Source organism: Delphinus delphis, chromosome 19, assembly GCF_949987515.2.
Source record: "Delphinus delphis chromosome 19, mDelDel1.2, whole genome shotgun sequence".
Classification (NCBI taxonomy): domain Eukaryota; kingdom Metazoa; phylum Chordata; class Mammalia; order Artiodactyla; family Delphinidae; genus Delphinus; species Delphinus delphis.
This window is the reverse complement of record NC_082701.1, coordinates 50417349-50437521: the sequence shown is the minus strand read 5'-3', so window position 1 is coordinate 50437521 and position 20173 is coordinate 50417349. Positions and strand designations below refer to the sequence as shown.

General features: G+C 48.3%; 1 protein-coding gene across 2 annotated transcripts; it reads left to right on the top strand.

Annotated features, from left to right (window-relative positions):
* Positions 1 to 17761: 17761 nt before the first annotated feature.
* Positions 17762 to 19923, top strand: SLC16A11 (solute carrier family 16 member 11). Of its 2 annotated transcripts, XM_059998337.1 has the most exons (5): positions 17762 to 17766; positions 18009 to 18216; positions 18485 to 18628; positions 18792 to 19559; positions 19647 to 19923. In XM_059998337.1, the coding sequence occupies exons 2-5, from the start codon at positions 18015 to 18017 to the stop codon at positions 19874 to 19876; spliced, it is 1344 nt and encodes a 447-aa protein (XP_059854320.1). In that variant the 5' UTR covers positions 17762 to 17766; positions 18009 to 18014; the 3' UTR covers positions 19877 to 19923. The 2 variants fall into 2 exon arrangements, with proteins under 2 accessions (XP_059854320.1, XP_059854319.2); XM_059998336.2 differs by lacking the exon at positions 17762 to 17766 and having other exon boundaries at positions 18000 to 18216.
* The last annotated feature ends 250 nt before the right edge of the window (positions 19924 to 20173 follow it).

Sequence of the window (20173 nt, the reverse complement as noted above, 5' to 3'; positions counted from 1 at the left end):
GCAAATATTTTCTCCCATTCCATAAGCTGTCTTTTCATTTGTTGATGGTTTCCTTTGTTGTGCAAAAGCTTTTAAGTTTGATTAGGTCCCATTTGTTTATTTTTGCTTTTATTTCTTTTGCCTTGGGAGACTGATATAAGAAAACAGTGCTACCATTTATGTCCAATAATGCTTTTTTTTTTTTTTTTTTTTTTTTTTGCGGTACGCGGGCCTCTCACCGTTGTGGCCTCTCCCGTTGCGGAGCACAGGCTCCGGACGCGCAGGCTCAGTGGCCATGGCTCACGGGCCCAGCCGCTCTGCGGCATGTGGGATCCTCCCGGACCGGGGCACGAACCCATGTACCCTGCATCGGCAGGTGGACTCTCAATCACTGCACCACTAGGGAAGCCCCAGGGTTTTTTTTTTTTTTAATTAAAAAAAATTCGACAAATAAATGACACTGAAAAATATCTAATTAGAAATTTCCAAAGATCTAGAGCATAAAGTTATTTACAACACAGATTTGTTTGAAAACAAACGACAGGCAGCAATGGAGGGTGGATTAACATTTTGGGTTGGGAATGAAAATCATGCCATAAATGCATATTTAATGATTAACAAAGGAAGTCGTGATCTGTGTTAATTAATAAAGCACATTATAACCTAAAAAAAAAACGAAAGAAATTCTCCCAACTTGCACAAGCTCTCCAAGTTTGGAATAAGTGAGTCAAGGTCACATGATAATGGTCACCCCCACAGCAAAGACAAAATCAAACAATTCCAGCCTGGTTGGGAGAGGACTGGGGTGTGATGGTGTCACAGGTGCCACAAAGGAGAGACTGTCCCAGCTCTGAAAAGTCAGAATGCTTGGAGTGGGGTTGACTTAGATGAGGGTGGGCAATTTGTGACAGGTTCTGAATATTAAGAATATCAATATCGAGGGACTTCCCTGGTTGCGCAATGGTTAGGAATCCACCTGCCAATGCAGGGGACACCGGTTCGAGCCCTGCTCCGGGAAGATCCCACATGCTGTGGAGCATCTAAGCCCATGTGCCACAACTACGAGCCTGCGCTCTAGAGCTTGCGAGCCACAACTATTGAGCCCGTGTGCCTAGAGCCCATGCTCTGCAACAAGAGAAGCCACCGCAGTAAGTCCGCGCACCACAAGGAAGAGTAGCTCCTGCTCGCAGCAACTAGAGAAAGCCTGCACGCCAACGAATACCCAACGCAGCCAAAAAATAATAAATAAATAAGTTTATTTAAAAAAAAAAAGAATATCAATATCCAGAAAGGGTGCAGGGACTGGAAGGAAGCACAATGAATCTGGCATAGCCGACGCATTGCAAATTGAATTTGCAAGCCGAGACTTGCAAATTGAACAAAAAGTGTTATATAAAAGCTACATTTTCACAAATTAAAACAACAACAACAACAACCTGAATTTTCTTCTGTCTGGCATGAATATATTTTAAAAGAAGACTGTTCCCTAATTTTAGGAAACTTCCCAGGCTGGCTCTCTAATTATGCAAACAAACCCTCTGTTATTCAAAGTTATACAAGACTCTCTTCTGAAAAAGGACTTTGGTCCAAAGGAGATAAAAGTGCTCTTGGGTGATCATGTAAGCTTTTCTATGTTGATTCTGGAAACAGAGTCTTAAGTAAGCAGAGGACGAGACTGAGGAAGGGCTTGTGTGACATGTGTTTGTCTGGACTTGTTTGAATCCCTATTGGAGTCCTATATTGAAAGGACTCTGGTTATAAACTACAGAATATCTCTGGGTTTAGGTAATGCCAAAAGACCATTCATTACACAAGGGTGTCTCACACAGCCTGTTATGGGTTGAATTGTGTCCTCCAAAAAGATGAGTTGAAGTCCTAACCCCCAGTACCTGTGACTGTGACCTTATTCAGAAATAAGATGGTTGCAGACGTAATTAGTTGAAATGAGGTCATATTAGAGTAAGGCGGGTCTTTACTTCAGTATGGTGAGTGTCCTTATAAGGAGAGAAGAGACACATGGGAGAAAACCATGTGATCACGGAAGCCGATTAAAGGGTGGCAACTGCAAGCCAGGGAAGGTCAAGGATTGAGGCATGAGAAGTTAGGCAGGTGCAAGGAAGAGTCATCCCCTAAAGGTTTCAGAGGGAGCATAACCTTGCTGGTGCCTTCATTTCAGACTTCTAGCCTTCAGAACTGTGAGACAATGCATTTCTGTTGTTTTTGCAGCAGCACTCTGTTAAGGCAGCCAGCCATACCTAGGAAACCAACAGGTGACTCTAGGGCAGGGAAGTGGCTAAAGCCCTGAGATAGACTGGAAAGGGGACCTGGAACCTCGAGAGACTCTTTCCTTTCCACCATCCACTTCAGTCCTCTTTCTCACTGCAGACTATAATTCTCTGTTCTTTAGCCAACACTTCCTGTGATCATTTCTTGCTTCTTCCTTTGTTCAGGTATACAGGTGTGGGGCACAAACCAGTCCGGGGTAGCCCCTCCCTTCTTCACTACTAAGGGCTGAGTTATGACTGGTTTAAGCTTATTAGGGCATGCCCACTCTTTTGTCTGTGATTGGTTTAGGGTTAGACATGTGACTCCGTTTTGGCCAATGACATTTGAGGAGCTGGAAACCTTCTGGGGCTTCTGTGCAAGATTTTCTTCCCTGGTTAAAAAAAAAAAGAAAGAAAGAAAGCTGTCTAGGGAGGACCCCTGCTTGTTGCCTTCCTGCTGTGGATGGTTCCTTGTTGAGGACATGATGTTTGGAGCGGTGGCAGCAGTCATATGACTATGAAGGGAAGGTAAGGAGTAAGGAGTTACTTAACTGCCGGAGCAGCGTGAACCTACAGTGACTCCTTGGGGGAAGGCAGAGAGCTGGGTGATTAGTGGATCTAATACTGGCTAAATGTTGTGCACTGAGTAAGGTGCTCTCCACATCCCGCTTCTCATCTGGAATGAAAACGTATACTTCTTAGAGTTAACCTACTTGTAGGTTTGGGGAAAAAGGACAAGAATCTGAACAGAATCTGAAGAAAATGTACGACTCATTGGATGGAAAGGAAGATAAATGCCTCTAGTTGTACTCCCAGAATTGTTAGGATTTGAAATGTCAGAATGAGTCATAACTGGTCATGTTTTGTAAGTGAAAAAGCAATCCCATTGTGTATTATTCACATGGTGCATGATTACTTCATGGAGGTGGATGGGAACAGTCTATTGCCCTTTAGTAGAATGGTTTCAGAATGAGAAAAGAAAACCATTAAGTAAATCAGGATAAGCAGTGCACGATGCTCCTAATTCCACCACTTTTCCATAGATCGATTTGCACTACCTGAGAATAAGGGGCAGACACCTCTCCCTGCTGTACACAGAGGCATAGCCGCTACCGCCTAAAATTAGCCAATCAGAAGTTAACACATAAACTCTCCAGTTTCATATCTTGACTGTGGTGAACTGTGACTAGGAATGGAGTAACTCTGTCCCAGAAGGTCATAAGGAACAGAATGCTTATATAAACTAAACTGCCAGGGGCTTCCCTGGTGGCGCAGTGGTTGAGAGTGCGCCTGCAGATGCGGGGGACACGGGTTCGTGCCCCGGTCTGGGAAGATCCCACATGCCGCGGGGCGGCTGGGCCCGTGAGCCATGGCCGCTGAGCCTGCGCGTCCGGAGCCTGTGCTCCGCAACGGGAGAGGCCACAACAGTGAGAGGCTCACATACCGCAAAAAAAAACAAAAAACAAAAAACAAAACTAAACTGCCTTAGACCTCTGTAAGAAATTATATGGACAGCAGTTGCAGATAACTGAAAAATATTGTTCCCTTCTGTCAGCAAAACTGTTGAGCTCTACTCTGCTGAAGTCCTCATCGGGTTCTATTGAAGCAGCAGATGGACAGGACTGAATGGGAAGTGAAGTCCTTTGCATTATACTCCCCTGACCACTCACATTAATCCTGAGACCTTTACCAGTTCACTGACCACCAATCACAGCCAATCCTGAGGTGGAGGCAGGTCTATACTTCTCAACATAAGGGACTGGAATGAACTCCCTCTTGCCTTTGCTGTCCTCATTCCACCACTGCTCTTCAGACTTTTCTTGGATTTTCAGGATGTCTCTTTTCTTAAAGTCAAAGAGAGGTTGGATAACACATCCTCTGGCTCTTCCTGCCTGAGAATCACTCCACTTCCCTGCCTGGCCTTGGGAACTGGTTTTATCGATGTTGTAGTGTCTAAATAGTACATTTTGTAGAATTCCAGTAAAGTAGGCAATGAATCAAACTTCTGATCTTCTGTTTGGAATCTGAGGTGACTCAGCTCAGTTACTCGGCTCCTCCAAGTGGAAGTCGCCTACCTTGGCCATCTCTGCACCCACGTGCTGAGACTCAGTAGCCGTGTGCATCCCCACCAGCCCCAGCATCGACACCACAGTGGACCAGCTGGTGTCTCAGCCTCACTGTTGTGCCTGAAATGGCAGTAGCAGCTGTGAGCACTCGCCACTGGAAGTCTCTCTAGTCATTTGATCATTTTTTCTTCATAATTTTTTTCATATTCATATTTTCAGACTCTTTTCTACGTATTTAAACATATTAGATATATTCATTTTGTATTTTTTCAATATTCCAACATCTAAACATAAAGTTCTATTCTGCTATTTGATATTTCCACTGACTGTCATTCCAGATGCCCTATTTTTTCTTTTGTGTTTTGTTTTGGTTTTTACACTATAAGCTCTTAGTTTTTGAGACTTTGTCTCTCAAGATTCTTTCGGGTCTGGTCTGGTGGTATATTCCTCCAGAGAGGATTTGTGTTTGCTTCTGCCAGGTGCCTAAAGTCCTTCCAAGCTGAGACTCCTTTAAATAAATCACTCAGCTGGATGTTTCTTGAAACTCAAATGCCGTGTGTATTTGTGCCCTGATCCTGCTTGAGGACAAGCTTGTGGTTATGAATTTTTATGAGAGTCTTCTTTCATTCTCCGGAAGACCAGCTTTCTTCTTGTCTTTGTCAACTGGAAAAAAAAAAAAAAAAAAAGCACAACCTGGGGAATTCCCTGGTGGTCCCGTGGTTAGGACTCTGCACTTTCACTGCTGAGGGTGCTGGTTCAATCCCTGGTTGGGGAACTAAGATCTCACCAACGGGGTGGTGTGGCCAAAAAAAAAAAAATCAGCACAACCTAAAGTTGAGAATTATGTTTTATTTGGCAGGCTTTCTGAGGACTTCATGCCTGGGAGACAGCCTCTCAGATAGCGCTGAGGGGCTACTCTGAAGAGGTAAGGGAGGAGCCAGGATATACAGAAGTTTCATAACAAAACCCAGGTAGTCAGAATATCAGAAGATTACTGTTAATGAAAGAAAACCAGACATCTCAAGTTAATGAATTTAGCGCTTGTCTATGTATGAGAAGATGGGCTCATTGAAATCATTCCTTTGATATGTACCTCAGCTGTCTGGGGCCAGTATCCTGTGTTTTCCCATCCTGAGACTCCTCAGGGTGCACCGTTAGAGGGGGGCTGCAGTGGCCGATGGCTTGATGGCGGGCATCCTGTTTCCATCCTGAGTGCCCTCAGCGCTCACTGCAGGGGGCAACTGTAAAGTGATGGCTTGAGGGCTGCACCATCCTTTGTTTACTGAAATGGCAGGCGATATTTTTCACTCACGTCTTTTCTGTGGTCCTTCCTGAGGCTGCTATTACGATCTGACTCCCCAGCTCACGTGGGCCCAAGTCTTCGACGCTGGCCACTCACACAGGTGTTCCGTTTGAAACTGCACGTTGCATTCAGCTGTAGGGTTATCTGCTTAACCCTTGCTTACAGCTCTGGACTTATTATGCTCAGCTGTAAGAACCTCTCTTATTTTCTTTCTAGCTAAGACACTAATTTAAAAGGAATTAAAAGATGTTTTTATCTAGCACTTTTAGGTATTCTGTAGTAGGAGTTTAGCTGCCCTACTGCTAAAAAAAGAACTTAAAGCTCCTGTTTTCATTTATCCATCTTGTATCCAGCCACCTTGCCAAAGTTTCTTATTCATTCTGAAAATGTTTTATGCTAGAGCCTGTTGTGTCTTCTAGGTACTCAGTCTGATCAGTATTTACTCTCTTTTTTGTGCCTGCTAAAACCTTTATACACCGTTGGGTAATAATGGTGATAACGCTTTTTAATGAAATAGATTTAACGATTTTCTCTTTAGAATAACTGCTTCTTTTTGGAGAAATGGACTTTATTAAATTTAAGAAGTTTCCTTATATTTCTATTTTACTTAGAGTTTAAAAAGAAAAGAAAATGGCTGCTGAAGCACATCCAATGTCTTCTTAGAATTTATCGGTGTGATGCTACATCCAATTTGTAACCACGCTGTGCCTATTCATGCTTCACTCGTTCACCCCTCTAGCAGGCTGAAGCTGAGGATACAAAGAGAGAAAGAGAGAGAGAGAGAGAGCTCTGAAGATATGATTTTCAGGCTGGATTCAAATGATTATGGCCCTTGTGCTCTTGGCTAAGGAGTCTTGAGTTTGTCCTGAGGGCAGTAGGAGCCTTTGTGGGTAGATCAGACTTGAATTTTGAAAAAAAATCACTGCTGCAGTGAAGAGAATGAATTGCTGGTGGCTGGAAGACCAGTTAGGATGTGGGTTCCATCATTGAGACTGGGGGAGGCGAGACACGCTTTTATCTGTTGCTGCTATATCGATGCCCACTTCATGACAGACATTATGTTAGATCCTTTCCACGGAGTATAGGTGTTTCTTCCTGCTCCTTGTGTATATGTGTGGTGGAGGGAGGAGTTTGTGGTAATCATCAGAGGGAACAAATCACATTAATAATAACAAACAAAAAATCCCCATTAGTGTCCCAGGAATAGTAATAGGAATTACTCCTCCAGAGGAATAGCCCCTCCAGAGTAATCTTTGGCTTTCCGACCTCCCCAGGTCCCTTCAGGCACCAACAGGGAGTTCATAGATGGTTTAGCCAACACTCTTGGTTTCCTATGCAACAATTATTCTTTTTTCTCCTTCCTAACTGACCCTAAATGGTGTTTAGGAATCCACCCTACAGCATACAGTCATGTGCTTCAGGTGAATCCAGCTCCAGGATGAGAATAAGTCAGTTGTGGTGGTCCTATCCCCCTTGCCAATGGCTGGTTTAATCATGAGCATGGGATACAAATCTGGCCACAGATGAGGGGCTATCTGCTGGGGGCTGTAGGGAAAGATTTCTTTACTACTAAGGGGGACACACTGGAAGAGTTGTGCTCATTTTTCTCCGCAATATGGTCATGGCTGGCTGCCATATCTAAAACTGGTGAAGCCATGTTGCAACCTTAAGAGGCAAAAACTAAAACCCTGAGGGTGACAGACTGAAAACATAGGAAGAATCTGATTCCTTGATGATGATTAGCTAGCTTTGGGTATTCCTACCTCTAGTTTTATTGATACATGAGATAATATACTTTGTTATTATTCAAGCCAAGTTGAGTTGAACTCTTCTTACTTAACTTTAATTAAGAAACATAACTAACAGAGATGGTTTGTGCTGCCAGTGAGCACACTGCATATGCTCTCCAGAAGGGCTTATGACGCGCAGCCAGCAATGATCTTCCCTTCCCTCTGGGGCTGGTACTGTTACCAAGCCCAAGCTCACTCTGCTCGCCGCATGACAGGCCAATGAATCAGAGATGAAGTGTTGAGGCAAGGAAGACAACTTTATTCGGAAAGCCTGCAGACCGAGAAGACGGCAGACTAGTGTCTCTGAAAAACCGTCTTACCGGGGTCTGCATGCCAGTTTCTTTTATAGAATCAGAGAGGGAGAGGCGGTGAAGAAGTAAAGTAAAAGGGCCATCAGTCTTGCAAAACATCTCCTAGAATGACCAGCCTCGGTGAGGGTATGTGTTAGTTTCTTTTTTCTTGCAGCCATTCACAGGTGGGCAGGGTTCCCTGAGGCAGGCGGTTATGTATGATTATAATAACAAAAGCAATGAGAAGCAAAGGTTAAAGTCAAAGAAACAGATCCAACGTGGAATCCGATTTAGCTCTTCTCCGTTACAGTACTACCAGGAACTGCTATCCGCTGAGCTTTCTTGGCACTGCCACTTCTCGTCAGCATCCCCAATACCAAATGGCATTATGGGAAGTTGGACCCCTAACTGGAGACAAAGCCGAAGGTGAAAGTGAGAGAGACCATCAGAGACTGGAGGGGTAACAGAGTGTCAAGGAGGTGTATGTATTGTGTAGGGTAGCAATGGTCAGCGGAGGCACAGGCTGCTCAAGGGTCCAGCAGGTCAGCGCCCAAATGGATAATTAGCTTTGGGAGGGACTAGGAAGACAGCTTCCTTAATAAAACCAAGTTCGAAACTCCATGGATTAGCCCAGGGAGGAGAAGCACTAAAACTGGGCAGCAATTCTCTGGTCCAAGTTTTCCCTTCTCCTTGGGGCTCTTTTAGCTCTGCCTCCATCCTGAAAGCCCAGGTGTACATGGTTCCTCTCATTGTTGTGGCCTAAGGCTGCACACAACACTCTCCTTTGGTTCACCAGCCCAGGTGAACTGGCATGGAACTTTCCTAAAGACTTAAGCAAACCCTCAGGGATCAAAAGCTCTCCTGCAGGGCCTCTCCGGTGGTGCAGTGGTTAAGAATCCGCCTGCCAATGCAGGAGACACGGGTTCGAGCCCTGGTCCGTGAAGATCCCACATGCCGCGGAGCAACTAACCCCATGCGCCACAACTACTGAGCCTGTGCTCTAGAGCCCACGAGCCACAACTACTGAAGCCTAGAGCCCATGCTCCGCAAGAGAAGCCTAGAGCCCATGCTCCGCAAGAGAAGCCCCCGCAATGAGAAGCCCACGCACCGCAACAGAGTAGCCCCCGCTCGCCGCAACTAGAGAAAGCCCGCGCTCAGCAACAAAGACCCAATGCAGCCAAAAATAAATTAATAAATAAAATAAATTTTTAAAAAAGACACTCCTCAGCTTCCCTGGTGGCGCAGTGGTTGAGAGTCTGCCTGCCGATGCGGGGGACACGGGTTCGTGCCCCGGTCCGGGAAGATCCCACATGCTGCGGAGCGGCTGGGCCCGTGAGCCATGGCCACTGAGCCTGCGCGTCCGGAGCCTGTGCTCCGCAATGGGAGAGGCCACAACAGTGAGAGGCCTGCGTACCGCAAAAAAAAAGAAAAAAAGATGCTCCTGCAAGGCAGCTGGTCAACCAGCTGCCCTCACCTTTCTTTAGGCCTACTCAGATGTGACTTCCCTCCAGGCCAGACCCTGCCACCACACTCTTCAAACTACACAGTAGGCATCAGACTCATAGACTTGCTTTAAACCAGGATCAGTCCCACTGTGAGAGACTCCTGGTTGTGAATCAAGAAAGAGATATGATCAGAGTTTGAGACAAAGGTGGGTAAAGCTGGGTAAAGCTATTTGTCTGAATGAGATAGAGGAAAGGAACCCTTAGGAAGAAAGGCTACCTAGCATGTAGCCTTTAAGCATGATTTAAAATGCTTTGAAAGTAGGGGAGAAGGCTTTGCAGAGGAAATGACATTGAAGTGCAGGCAGGGGCAAAGGAGATTCAAGGCAGACAAGCAGAACTCTGTTCAAAAGCAAGGGAACTGAAAGGCAAAAGACCCACCCTGTGCACAGACAAGAAGAGGTCTGTGGTAACAGGAGCCAGTCACAGCCTCTTTAGTTCACAAACCCTCGAAGGAACAAAGATCATACAACGGAGAAAGGACAGGACAATAAATGGCATTAGGAAAACTGGATAGCCACATGCAAAAGAATGAAACTAGACTACTATCTTACACCATGCACAAAAATTAACTCAAAATGGATTAAAGACTTGAATGTAAAACATGAAACCATAAAATTCCTAGAAGAACACATAGGCAGTAACCTATTGACATCAGTCTTAGCAGTGTTTTGGGGGATCTGACTCCAAAGGCAAGGGAAACAATAGCAAAAATAAGCAAATGGGACTACATCAAACTAAAAAGTTCCTGCCCAGCAAAGGAAACCATCATCAAAATGAAAAGGCAACCTACTGAATGGGAAAAAGTATTTGCAAATCATATATCCAATAAAGGGTTAATACCCCAAATATATAAATAACTCATACACTCCACAACAAAAAAACAAACAACCCAATTAAAAAATGGGCAGAGGATCTGAATAGACATGCAGATGGCTAACAGTCACATGAAAAGATGTTCAACATCACTAATTGTTAGGGAAATGCAAACCAAAACCACAGTGAGACATCACCTCACACTGTTAGAATGGCTGTTATCAAAAAGACAAGAAATAATAAGTGTTGGCGAGGATATGGAGAAAAGGGAACCCTCATACATTATTGGTGGGACTGTAAATTGGTGCAACCACTATAGAAAATAGTATGGAGATTCCTCAAAAAATTAAGTATAGAACTACCATATGATCCAGCTATTCCACTTCTGGTATTTATCTGAAGAACACGAAAACACTAGTTCAAAAAGATATATGCACCCCTATGTTCACTGTAGCGTTATTTACAATAGCCAAGATATGGAAACAACCTATGTGTCCATCGATGGATGAATGCATAAAGAACATGTGGTATACGCACAATAGAATATTACTCAGCCATAAAAAAGAATGATATCTTGCCATTTGGGACACCATGGAAGTGAAATAAGACTGAGAAAGACGAATACCATATGATATCATATGTCTAATCTAAAAAAGCAAAGCATGGCTTCCCTGGTGGCAGTGCTTAAGAATCCGCCTGCCAATGCAGGGGACACGGGTTCCATCCCTGGTCAGGGAAGATCCCACATGCTGCAGAGCAACTAAGCCCGTGCGCCACAACTACTGAGGCTGCACTCTAGAGCCCTCAAGCCGCAACTACTGAAGCCCGCATGCCTAGAGCCCATGCTCCGCAACAACAGAAGCCACTGCAATGAGAAGCCTGTGCACCATAATGAAGAGTAGCCCCTGCTCTCCACAAGTAGAGAATGCCCACGTGCAGCAAGGAAGACCCAACGCAGCCATAAGTAAAAATAAAAGTAAAGCAAAGCAAATGAATAAACTAAATGAAAAGACAGAAACAAATTCATAGATACAGAGAACAAGATTAGCAGTTATCAGAGGAAAAGGGGGTTAGGGGGTGGGTACAGGGGGTCAACTGTGTGGTGATGGATGGTAATTAGACTTGTGGTGGGGATCACTTTGTAGTGTATACAGATGTTGAATCATCATGTTGTACACCGGAAACATTTATATATATATAGTATACCTGTAAACCTGAAACACACATACACACACATATGTATGTGTACAGATGTACAGGCATATATATATAGTACCACAGAGGGGAAAAGACAGATGTCATCACTGGCCCCTTCTGGTGTGACTCCCCCTCTCAGATCAAGACATGGGAGCACAGGGAACTAGAATAGAGATTAGACGAGAGTAGAGGTGAAGGGGTGACTGTCTGTGGCCAGAAAATGGGAGGAAATGAAATGGATGGGAACCTGCATTTGTATAATGCCTACCATGTGCCTGCCTGCGGTTGTGCTGGTCCTTTCCAAGCTTTATTTCTTTGAAGTCTCACCAACAATGCTTTGAAGTATTACCACCTTTTAATAGATACCTAGAAAACGTTGGATTTGGGAATCAAGAACCATGTTTTTCACAATTCACCGTGTCCAAGTTGTTTTTGCAGGATGCACACACCCTGCTGCCTCAATTTGAATCCCGTTCCCATCCTGATGACCAGTTTTTAGTGGACATTTTGGGCTGTCTCGCATCTAAAACCCTTCCTTTGTTTGAGAAATTCCTGTGATGATGATGATGATTCCGCTTTACTGGGGTATGATTGACATGTTCCACCTTATTATTTTGGATGGGAAGCAGAACCCATGTACCTGTCAACACTGAAAACACCAGGTACTCACTCTCCTGGTGTCCCTTCCAGCTATGATAAGAGCACATGACCAAGGCTCAGGTGGTCAGAAGCACGACCCTGGACTTGAGTTTGGAGCTAGAAGTGAATGAGACAGAGAAGATATTTTCAACTGTTGACCATCAAGTAAGGCCATCAAGCCATCAGCCACTACAGCTGCCTGGACTGTGCACTCTCAGGGGATACAGGATGGAAGAAAACAGGATACCAGTCCTAGAAAGTTAAGGAGCATATCAAAAGAATGATTTCAGTGAGCCCAGACTCTTGCATCTTCCCATACACAGAAAAGTGCTAAATTCATTAACTTGAGATGTCTTTTTTTTCTTAGTTAGCAGTAATTTTTGAAGTTCTGACTACCTGGTTTTTTGTTGCAAAAACTCCTGTGTATCCTGGTTCCTCCCTTACCTCTTCGGAACAGTCCCTCAGAGCGATCTGAGGGGCTGTCTCCTGGACTTAAGTCCTCAGTTTATCCACCAAAAGAAAAGATAATTCTCAAAACAAACAAACAAACAGGATGTTTCTGAGCAGCAGCAGCAGTTTCTAGGTCCAGTGGCTGCAAAAGGCTGGCAGCGACATCTAGTGTCCGATGGCGACAGCAGTGGCCTTGGCCCCTCGCTTAGACTTGTGGCCGGTCTGTGTTCCTGCCAAACCTAGTTCTGTAGTCTTATTGGTAATTCTGAGTGTTACACACTATCCTGCAATCAATCGTTTCTCTCCTTAGGTAAGTCAGAGTTGGTGCCTGTGGCTTACAACTAAGGACTTTGACACACATGTTGGGCAAAGTCCCAGAAGCAGAAAATGCTGGAATAAGACATATTTGGATCTTTAAACAGACCAGGCGCAGACTTTAGCTAGGTGCTCCTCCGCCATCCTGATCTCCTGTCCTGGAGGCTGGGCTGTCCAGAGAGATGCAAAAGCCAGACGCTCCAGATCTTCAGCAGGTGGTGGGGCTGGGGAGGTGGGGGGCGGGAGGGTGACAGAGGGAAGGGATTGGGGACTGGATTGAAGAAGCACCAGAGACAAACTTGGTAGAGGGGCTCAGAGAGGAGTAACGTGGGGTTGGGACTCCCGTCCCATCCTAGGTCTTGGCCCCAACCTAGCTCCAGCCTCAGCTCTGTCTCATTTGTGCCAACTTCAAGCCCACCACCAGCCTCCCCTGGCCTCAGACTCAGCAACCACTTACCCAGCCCCAGCCCCAGCACAAGGTTCAGGGGACCTGGTTCAGTTCCCCATTCAGGTGTGGTCATTCCAAGCAAATTTGTTCTCTGCACATCCTAAGCCCCACTGAGTGGGCGCTTTCATCTTCCTGTTTCATGACCCACCCCCATTACAGAGTGTCTCAGCAGATGTGCTCCCCTGGCCTGAACCACAAGCCCTGACCTTTGTGTCCTTGGCCCCTTCCTGGGTCATGGTCTTCTTCCACTTTGAGGTCTATGCTGACTTCCCATGGCTTGGTCTTGGGTGAGCTGGGATAGGAGAAGATTCTGGGAGGCGAGGGGTGAGAGGCAGCTGTATTAGGCACTTAGAAGCCCAAGATCAGCAGGGCCAAACGCGGGAAAGCCTCATATTTTTGTGTACCTCAAATAGAGCCACGTTTCCTGTGGGTGATGCCCTGCACCCTTGTCCGCCCCTTCCTTCCCATCCATACTCTGCAGAGGGAGCTGCCAGTGGGTGTCCTTAGGCAATGGCTGGGCTCAGCTCAGGGATACCCAGAGGTTGCAGGCCCCAGAGGACCTAAGAACCTCTCCCAGGGGCTCCCAGGAGAAAGCCTCAGAGCAGTTTTAGAGTTCACAGACACAGACACACTCCCTGATCTCGTGGTCCCCAAAGCAAATTATGGACAGACCTTGCCCCTCTTGTCTGATCTCCCTAGACCCGACCTGGATCAGCATCTGCTTCTGGAGCTTTCTCTACGTGGGTGGACATTGCCAGTTTGGTCCATCAGCAACCACTTGTGATCTCGCCACATCTGATGGAGCACGAGGCCCCGAGTCCACACATTCAGTGGGTCCCGTGTTCAGTGTTTCTCTCATGCAGTGAGTTGTATTCACCTTTGGCACCTTTGGGTGTCAAAGATCCAGAGATCAATAATGCAAGGTCCCACCTCCTGGGCCTCAGGGTGCAGGGGCAATGTAGGGGTGGAGGGCAAAAAGGATGATGTCACTGCAGGCTGAAAAGTGCTCAGATGGGGTGAGTAGGCAGAGGGGGAGGCACCTAACGCAGATCAGTGGTTGGGATGACTTCCCAGAGGTGGCTTCTGCCCAGAGGAGGACTGGGGAAGAAAAACTTAAATAATTTATCTAGTCATTTAAAGCATAACTTTCCTATGAAGATATGCATCAATGATTATGAAGCAGGATGCAAAATTTTCAATGTAAAACAAGATAGTTCAAAGAAACGTCCCCTGCACAAAAGGTCTACACCCCAGACTCTCCTGACCCTTCTGATTCTGGTATGAGTCCTCTCCCCTCTGTGATCAGCTTCCAGTATTAGTGGATATTAGTGACTGCTGCATCAGGGGTAATTTTGAGAAGAATCAGTCCCCGGGAAAACATCTAAATTCCTTGGCCTGGCCTTTCATGATGGGACCCTCTGCCCCAGCAGCTTCGTCCTACATTATTCTCCTACACACTCCCTGTTCTCCACACAGCGGCTATTTACAGGTCCCCAAACAATAAACAATGTGCCAAGCTGGTTCATGCCTTTGTGATTTTCCACAGGCAGTTCCCTTTGCCTGGAATGCCCCTGCCCACACAGCCATCTGGCAAACTCCTACTCATCCTTCAAGACCCAGCTCAAAGAGCTCCTCTTCTGTGAAGCCTTCCCAGCAGGCCCAAGCAGAATGAGTCAATTCCTCCCATGCACCACTCTATGGTGTCTGCGTCCCTTTCGTTGTGTTGAGATGTCTTTATTTCACTTTTTCTCTTAATTTGATTGTGGGGGCTTGGAGGGGAGAGACTGTAGCATTCATAGTTGTATCCTAGCCCTAAGCAGAGCATCTGGCATGGTAGGTGTCTATAAATATTTTGTATGAGGAAGCGAATGAACAAAACTTATTTTGACTCCTTTTCTTCTCATTTGTTTTTAGAGTTGAGATAGGGAGACCAGCATTTTCTCCTAAACTTTGGAAAATGCTAAGAAAACCACTCACTACTAAGAGAAAAAATCCGTTTAACCTCTCTTTGTAGCCATTCACGTCTTATAAAGCTGTGTAGTTCTACTGAGAACTCACCAGACTAATGTGGTTCTTTAACCTTGAGGCATCAGTAGGTGTAGCCAGTGGGGAAGGGGCAGGGGTGCAAGAGGGGCTGACATATATCATGTTCCAGGCACTGTTCTAAGTCCCTTATTCATACATGTATACACAGTGTCTCATTTTATTCCCATAGCAATCCTATCAGGTAGCTACTATTATTATCCCCATTTTAGAGATGAAGAAATCGAGGCACAGAGAGGTTGAATAACTTGTTTACAGTAATACAGCTAATAAGTGGCAAAGATGGGCTTCAAACCCACGAAGTCTAGCTTGGGAATTCATTCTCCCAACCTCACTGCTATATTTGCTTGTTGTCTGAGAAAAATGCACAACCTAAAAGTTGAGAGTTATGTTTTATTCAGCAGATGAAACTGAGGACTTAAGCCCTGGACACAGTATGGCAGATAACTCAGAGATTGCTCCGAAGAGGCAAGGGGCGGAGCCAGGATATCCAGGAGTTTTTGCAACAAAGACCAGGTAGTCAGAACATCAAAAGATTAATGTCAATTAAAGAAAACCAGATATCTTAAGGAATTTAGCACTTTTCCATGTATGGGAAGATGCAAGAGTCTGGGCTCACTGAAATCATTCCTTTGATACGCACCTCAGCCATCTGGGGCCAGTATCCTGGGCTTTCTCATCCTGAGTCTCCTCAGGGTACACTGTTGGGGGTGGAGGGCTGCAGTGTCTGATGGTTTGATAGGGGGCATCCTGTTTGCATCGTGAGTTCCCTCAGGGCTCACTGTTGGCTAAGAATACAGGCAACATGAGGTAGAAGATGAACGTGCCCTTTCGCAGCCAATCACCGTAGCCCCAGGCTCTGGGATGCCCTGTTGGTTCATAAGTATCCTGTAAAGGTGCTCAGTGTCACTCCCAGACCCTGAGGACCCAGTCTCCTCTTTGACTGCCCTGCATTTCTCCTTCACCATGGAGAGGGAGTGATTTGTTTCACTTGGCCTCATTCAGCTTGGAGCAGAGTCCTCACCGGCCATGTCGGGACGTGGGCTCCGTGCCTTCCCCCTGGCTGAGGACATGCTGCCTCTGTCTCCCAGGTGCCTTTCACAACAGCACACCCAGCTAGGGAAGCTGGTGAGACCACCTTCCTAGGGTGTGTGTGTCAGGGCTCCTGTACCCCATCCAGGCCATTTCAAGCAAAGGGCATGACATATTCAAAACTTCAGGAGTGAGAAAAAGCTAGGCATGTCCATACAGGCGGCTGATGGAAGGGTGTAGGAGAGAGGGGAGGGAGGTGGGATGGAAAGATAGTCTACCTTTGATTGTGAAAGGCCTCATGCCCAAAGTAGAGAATTTTGTTGTTTTTTTTACCTCCTATAGGCAGTGGAGAGCCCTCGAAGATCATGTTGTTAGGTTTACAGTTTCACTGATTAAGAAGCTGTTTTTCTTTTCTTTATTTGTAGAAACGTTCTCAACCATTAGGAAACACTGCCACCATGTGGCTTTCGGATGTTGCATACGCCAAACTGTAAACTGCCAATTTCTCTGATACTGTTGGAAAATTAAATCAAAGAACACATCCCTTGATCAAACAGCTGAAGTAAATTAATGGTAAACTTAATCCTAATGTAAAAAGGAAAATTTTTTCAAGAAACCAATACCTGGGTTCAATTATCGGATTTCTTAACTTTGTTTTTAAAATTCTAATCTAACTCTTCAGCGATTCTGACCTCAAGAATCCTTTGTATTCCCAGTAACCCCTATCTCAGAATCATAAACTCTCTGGCTCTGCAAAGGCTCTACCATTTCCAGGTCAGTTTGGCATCAAACTGTCTCCAGGCCATTTCCCTCCATGGTGGCGGATTCTATTTCAGTCCTAGGTCTGTTCTTCTTGTATGGTTCCGCAGTTGGACAGACCCCAATTCAAATATTTCCACCATTTTTTTCTTTTTTAAGCTGAGTGATTTGGGCAAGTCACCTAACCTCCCTAAGTTTGTTACCTTATCTGTAAAATGGGAAGAACACCTTTTTCACAGGGTGATTGTGAAGATGAAAGATGACATGTGTACATGTCCCTGGCCCATCATAAGGAAGTCCTCTTCCTTCTCCTCCGTCCTTGAGGGCATATTATTGTTAAGCACGCAACATACACTCCGTGGAGGTGATTTAACATCCGAGAGCTTTTACCAGGTTCTCCAGCAACGTTCCCTGAGAACGAAAGTACTCATCCACTCAGGCTTTGGGAGGACTACCGCTATTTCCGTGCGTTGCCTACCGACGTTGGGCAGGCTGGAGGTTGCAATCCACGCGTCTCCCGGGTGCACAGCCGGCGGCAGGTGCGTGGGCGTGGGCGTGGCGGCATTCATTCCTCACCCCTCCCTTCCCCGGGGTTGGGGGTGTAAGTGGATAATTCAATCCCCGTAGGACTCGGCGTCTGGCCTCACCCGCGGCTCGGCGGATTGGCTGTCTCAGCTCGCCCCCGCCCTCCGTACCCCCCCCCCCCCGTCCCAGGTGGCTCAGCCCCCCTGTGGAGCTCTCTGTTTACCTTGAGAGCCCGTCCAAGTTGGGCTCCATCTCTACATTTGCTCCCTCTGGGGCCCCGCCCGCCCCGGAAGCAGGGAGAAAAGCGGGCCGAGCCCTTCCTCTCCCCGCACCGCCCGGAGAGGTCGGGTAAGGGAGACGGGTGTGTGGGAGGGGGAGTCTCAGGCCTGGGGGATCCGGCTGTCATCCCGTCCCGGGATCGCGCGAACCCGGGAGTTCTGTCCCTAGGCTCCTCCGTCTCCGTCCTGTCGTGCTCAGGGTGACGTGCCCACCCTGGGCAAAGAGCCAGAAGCTGGATCTCAGGGATGCCCGGGTCCCTAAAGGAGGCACAGACCTGGAGACTTCTCTCACAGGTGGTCCCCCTCCTCCAGGCGGTGATGACCCCCAAGCCAGCCGGACCCCCGGACGGGGGCTGGGGCTGGGTGGTGGCGGCCGCAGCCTTCGCGGTGAATGGGCTCTCCTACGGACTGTTACGCTCCCTGGGCCTCGCCCTCCCTGACCTCGCGGAGCATTTTGACCGAAGCGCTCAGGACACTGCGTGGGTCAGCGCCCTGGCCCTGGCCGTGCAGCAGGCAGCCAGTGAGGGGGGGCCCCGAGGTGGGAGGCGGGAACCGGGGTGGAGGGGCCATGAGTGCAGTGGTGGGGGACACACCTGGTTGATTACCAGACAACGTAAGAAAGGTCGACCAGTGTACCTAAGTTCTAGAATATAGTGGGTCTTGAGGTCAAGGCGGAGAGGCTATTAGGCAGGGGGAGAAGTTTAGGCCAGGCAAACAGCCAATGAGAAGTGTTGGAGCGAGTTTGGGGGTCCAGGAGCGTGTCTTCCGTTGACTCCGCCTCCCTCCAGGCCCAGTGGGCAGCGCCCTGAGCACCCGCTGGGGGGCGCGCCCCGTGGTGATGGTTGGGGGCGTCCTCACCTCGCTCGGCTTCGTCTTCTCGGCTTTCGCCCGCAGTCTGCTGCACCTCTACCTTGGCCTGGGCGTCCTTGCTGGTGAGGAGAGAGGGATTCCCGGGTTCTTCAGGGGTGATGGTGGAGACAGAGCGTGTCGGCAGCTGGAGGCCAAGGGCGCGAGGGCCTCCTGCGAGCAGCCGAGCTGGGATGGTGGGGGCAGGCATCCCAGCTCCTGTCCTCACCCGGTCCTATCCATTCGCAGGCTCCGGCTGGGCCCTGGTATTCGCCCCTGCCCTCGGGACCCTCTCCCGTTACTTCTCCCGCCGTCGAGTCTTGGCCGTGGGGCTGGCACTCACGGGCAACGGGGCCTCCTCGCTGCTTCTGGCGCCCGCCTTGCAGCTCCTCCTCGATAATTTCGGCTGGCGGGGCGCCCTGCTCCTCCTTGGCTCCATTACCCTCCACCTCACCCCCTGTGGCGCCCTGCTGCGACCCCTGGCGCTCCCTGGAGACCCCCTGGGCCCACCCCGAAGCCCGCTAGCTGCCCTCGGCCTAGATCTCTTCACACGCCGGGCCTTCTTAGTTTTTGCTCTAGGCACGGCCTTGGTGGGGGGCGGGTACTTCGTCCCCTACGTGCACCTGGCCCCTCACGCTTTAGATCGGGGCCTGGGGGGGTATGGGGCGGTGCTGGTGGTGACGGTGGCTGCCGTGGGGGACGCGGGCGCCCGGCTGCTCTGCGGGTGGCTGGCGGACCAGGGTTGGGTGCCCCTCCCGCGGTTGCTGGCGATGTTCGGGGCCCTGACAGGGTTAGGGCTGCTGGCGGTGGGTCTGGTGCCGGTGGTGGGGAACGAGGAGAGCTGGGGGGGCCCCCTGCTGGCCGCGGCTGGGGCCTACGGGCTGAGCGCCGGAAGTTACGCCCCGTTGGTTTTCGGCGTGCTCCCGGGGCTGGTGGGCGTCGGCGGTGTGGTGCAGGCCACCGGGCTGGTGATGATGCTGATGAGCCTGGGGGGGCTTCTGGGCCCTCCCCTGTCAGGTAAGGGCCTGAGCCAGCAGATCCGCTCGCACCCCTCCTCTGCACCTGGGCACGGAGGCCTCTGAGTTCCTTTCCCCCTCCTCTCAGGCTTCCTAAGGGATGAGACAGGAGACTTCACTGCCTCCTTCCTCGTGTGCAGCTCTTTCATCCTCTCTGGCAGCTTCATCTACATGGGGCTGCCCAGTGCGCTGCCCTCCTGCCGTCCAGCCTCACGTCCAGGCACCCCACCCCCTGAGAGGGGGGAGCTGCTCCCCAGCCCTCAGGTTGCCCTGCTCCCCCCAGGAGGCCCTCACTCCACTCTGGACAGCACTTGTTGACCATTTTCTTGTTTGAGCCTCGCCCCCAATAAAGACTTTCTATCTGCTTTTGTTAGGCAATCTCCAATTGTTAGGCAATCTAGGATGCTGCAAACATTCTACTTAAAATATCCAAAAAGGCTGGTTGATAGGAACAGGATCCCCCTAAGCCGTGCGAGGCAGGAAGGGTGTTTGTCTAGTCAGTCCGTTTCTCTTTGCCCAAGTTCTTGCCATTATAACAGGAAATCTTTGAGAAACTGTCTGCCTATCAGCTTCAGTTTGTTGGAGGAGGGGGGTGCTCATGGGTGCTAGCTGCTC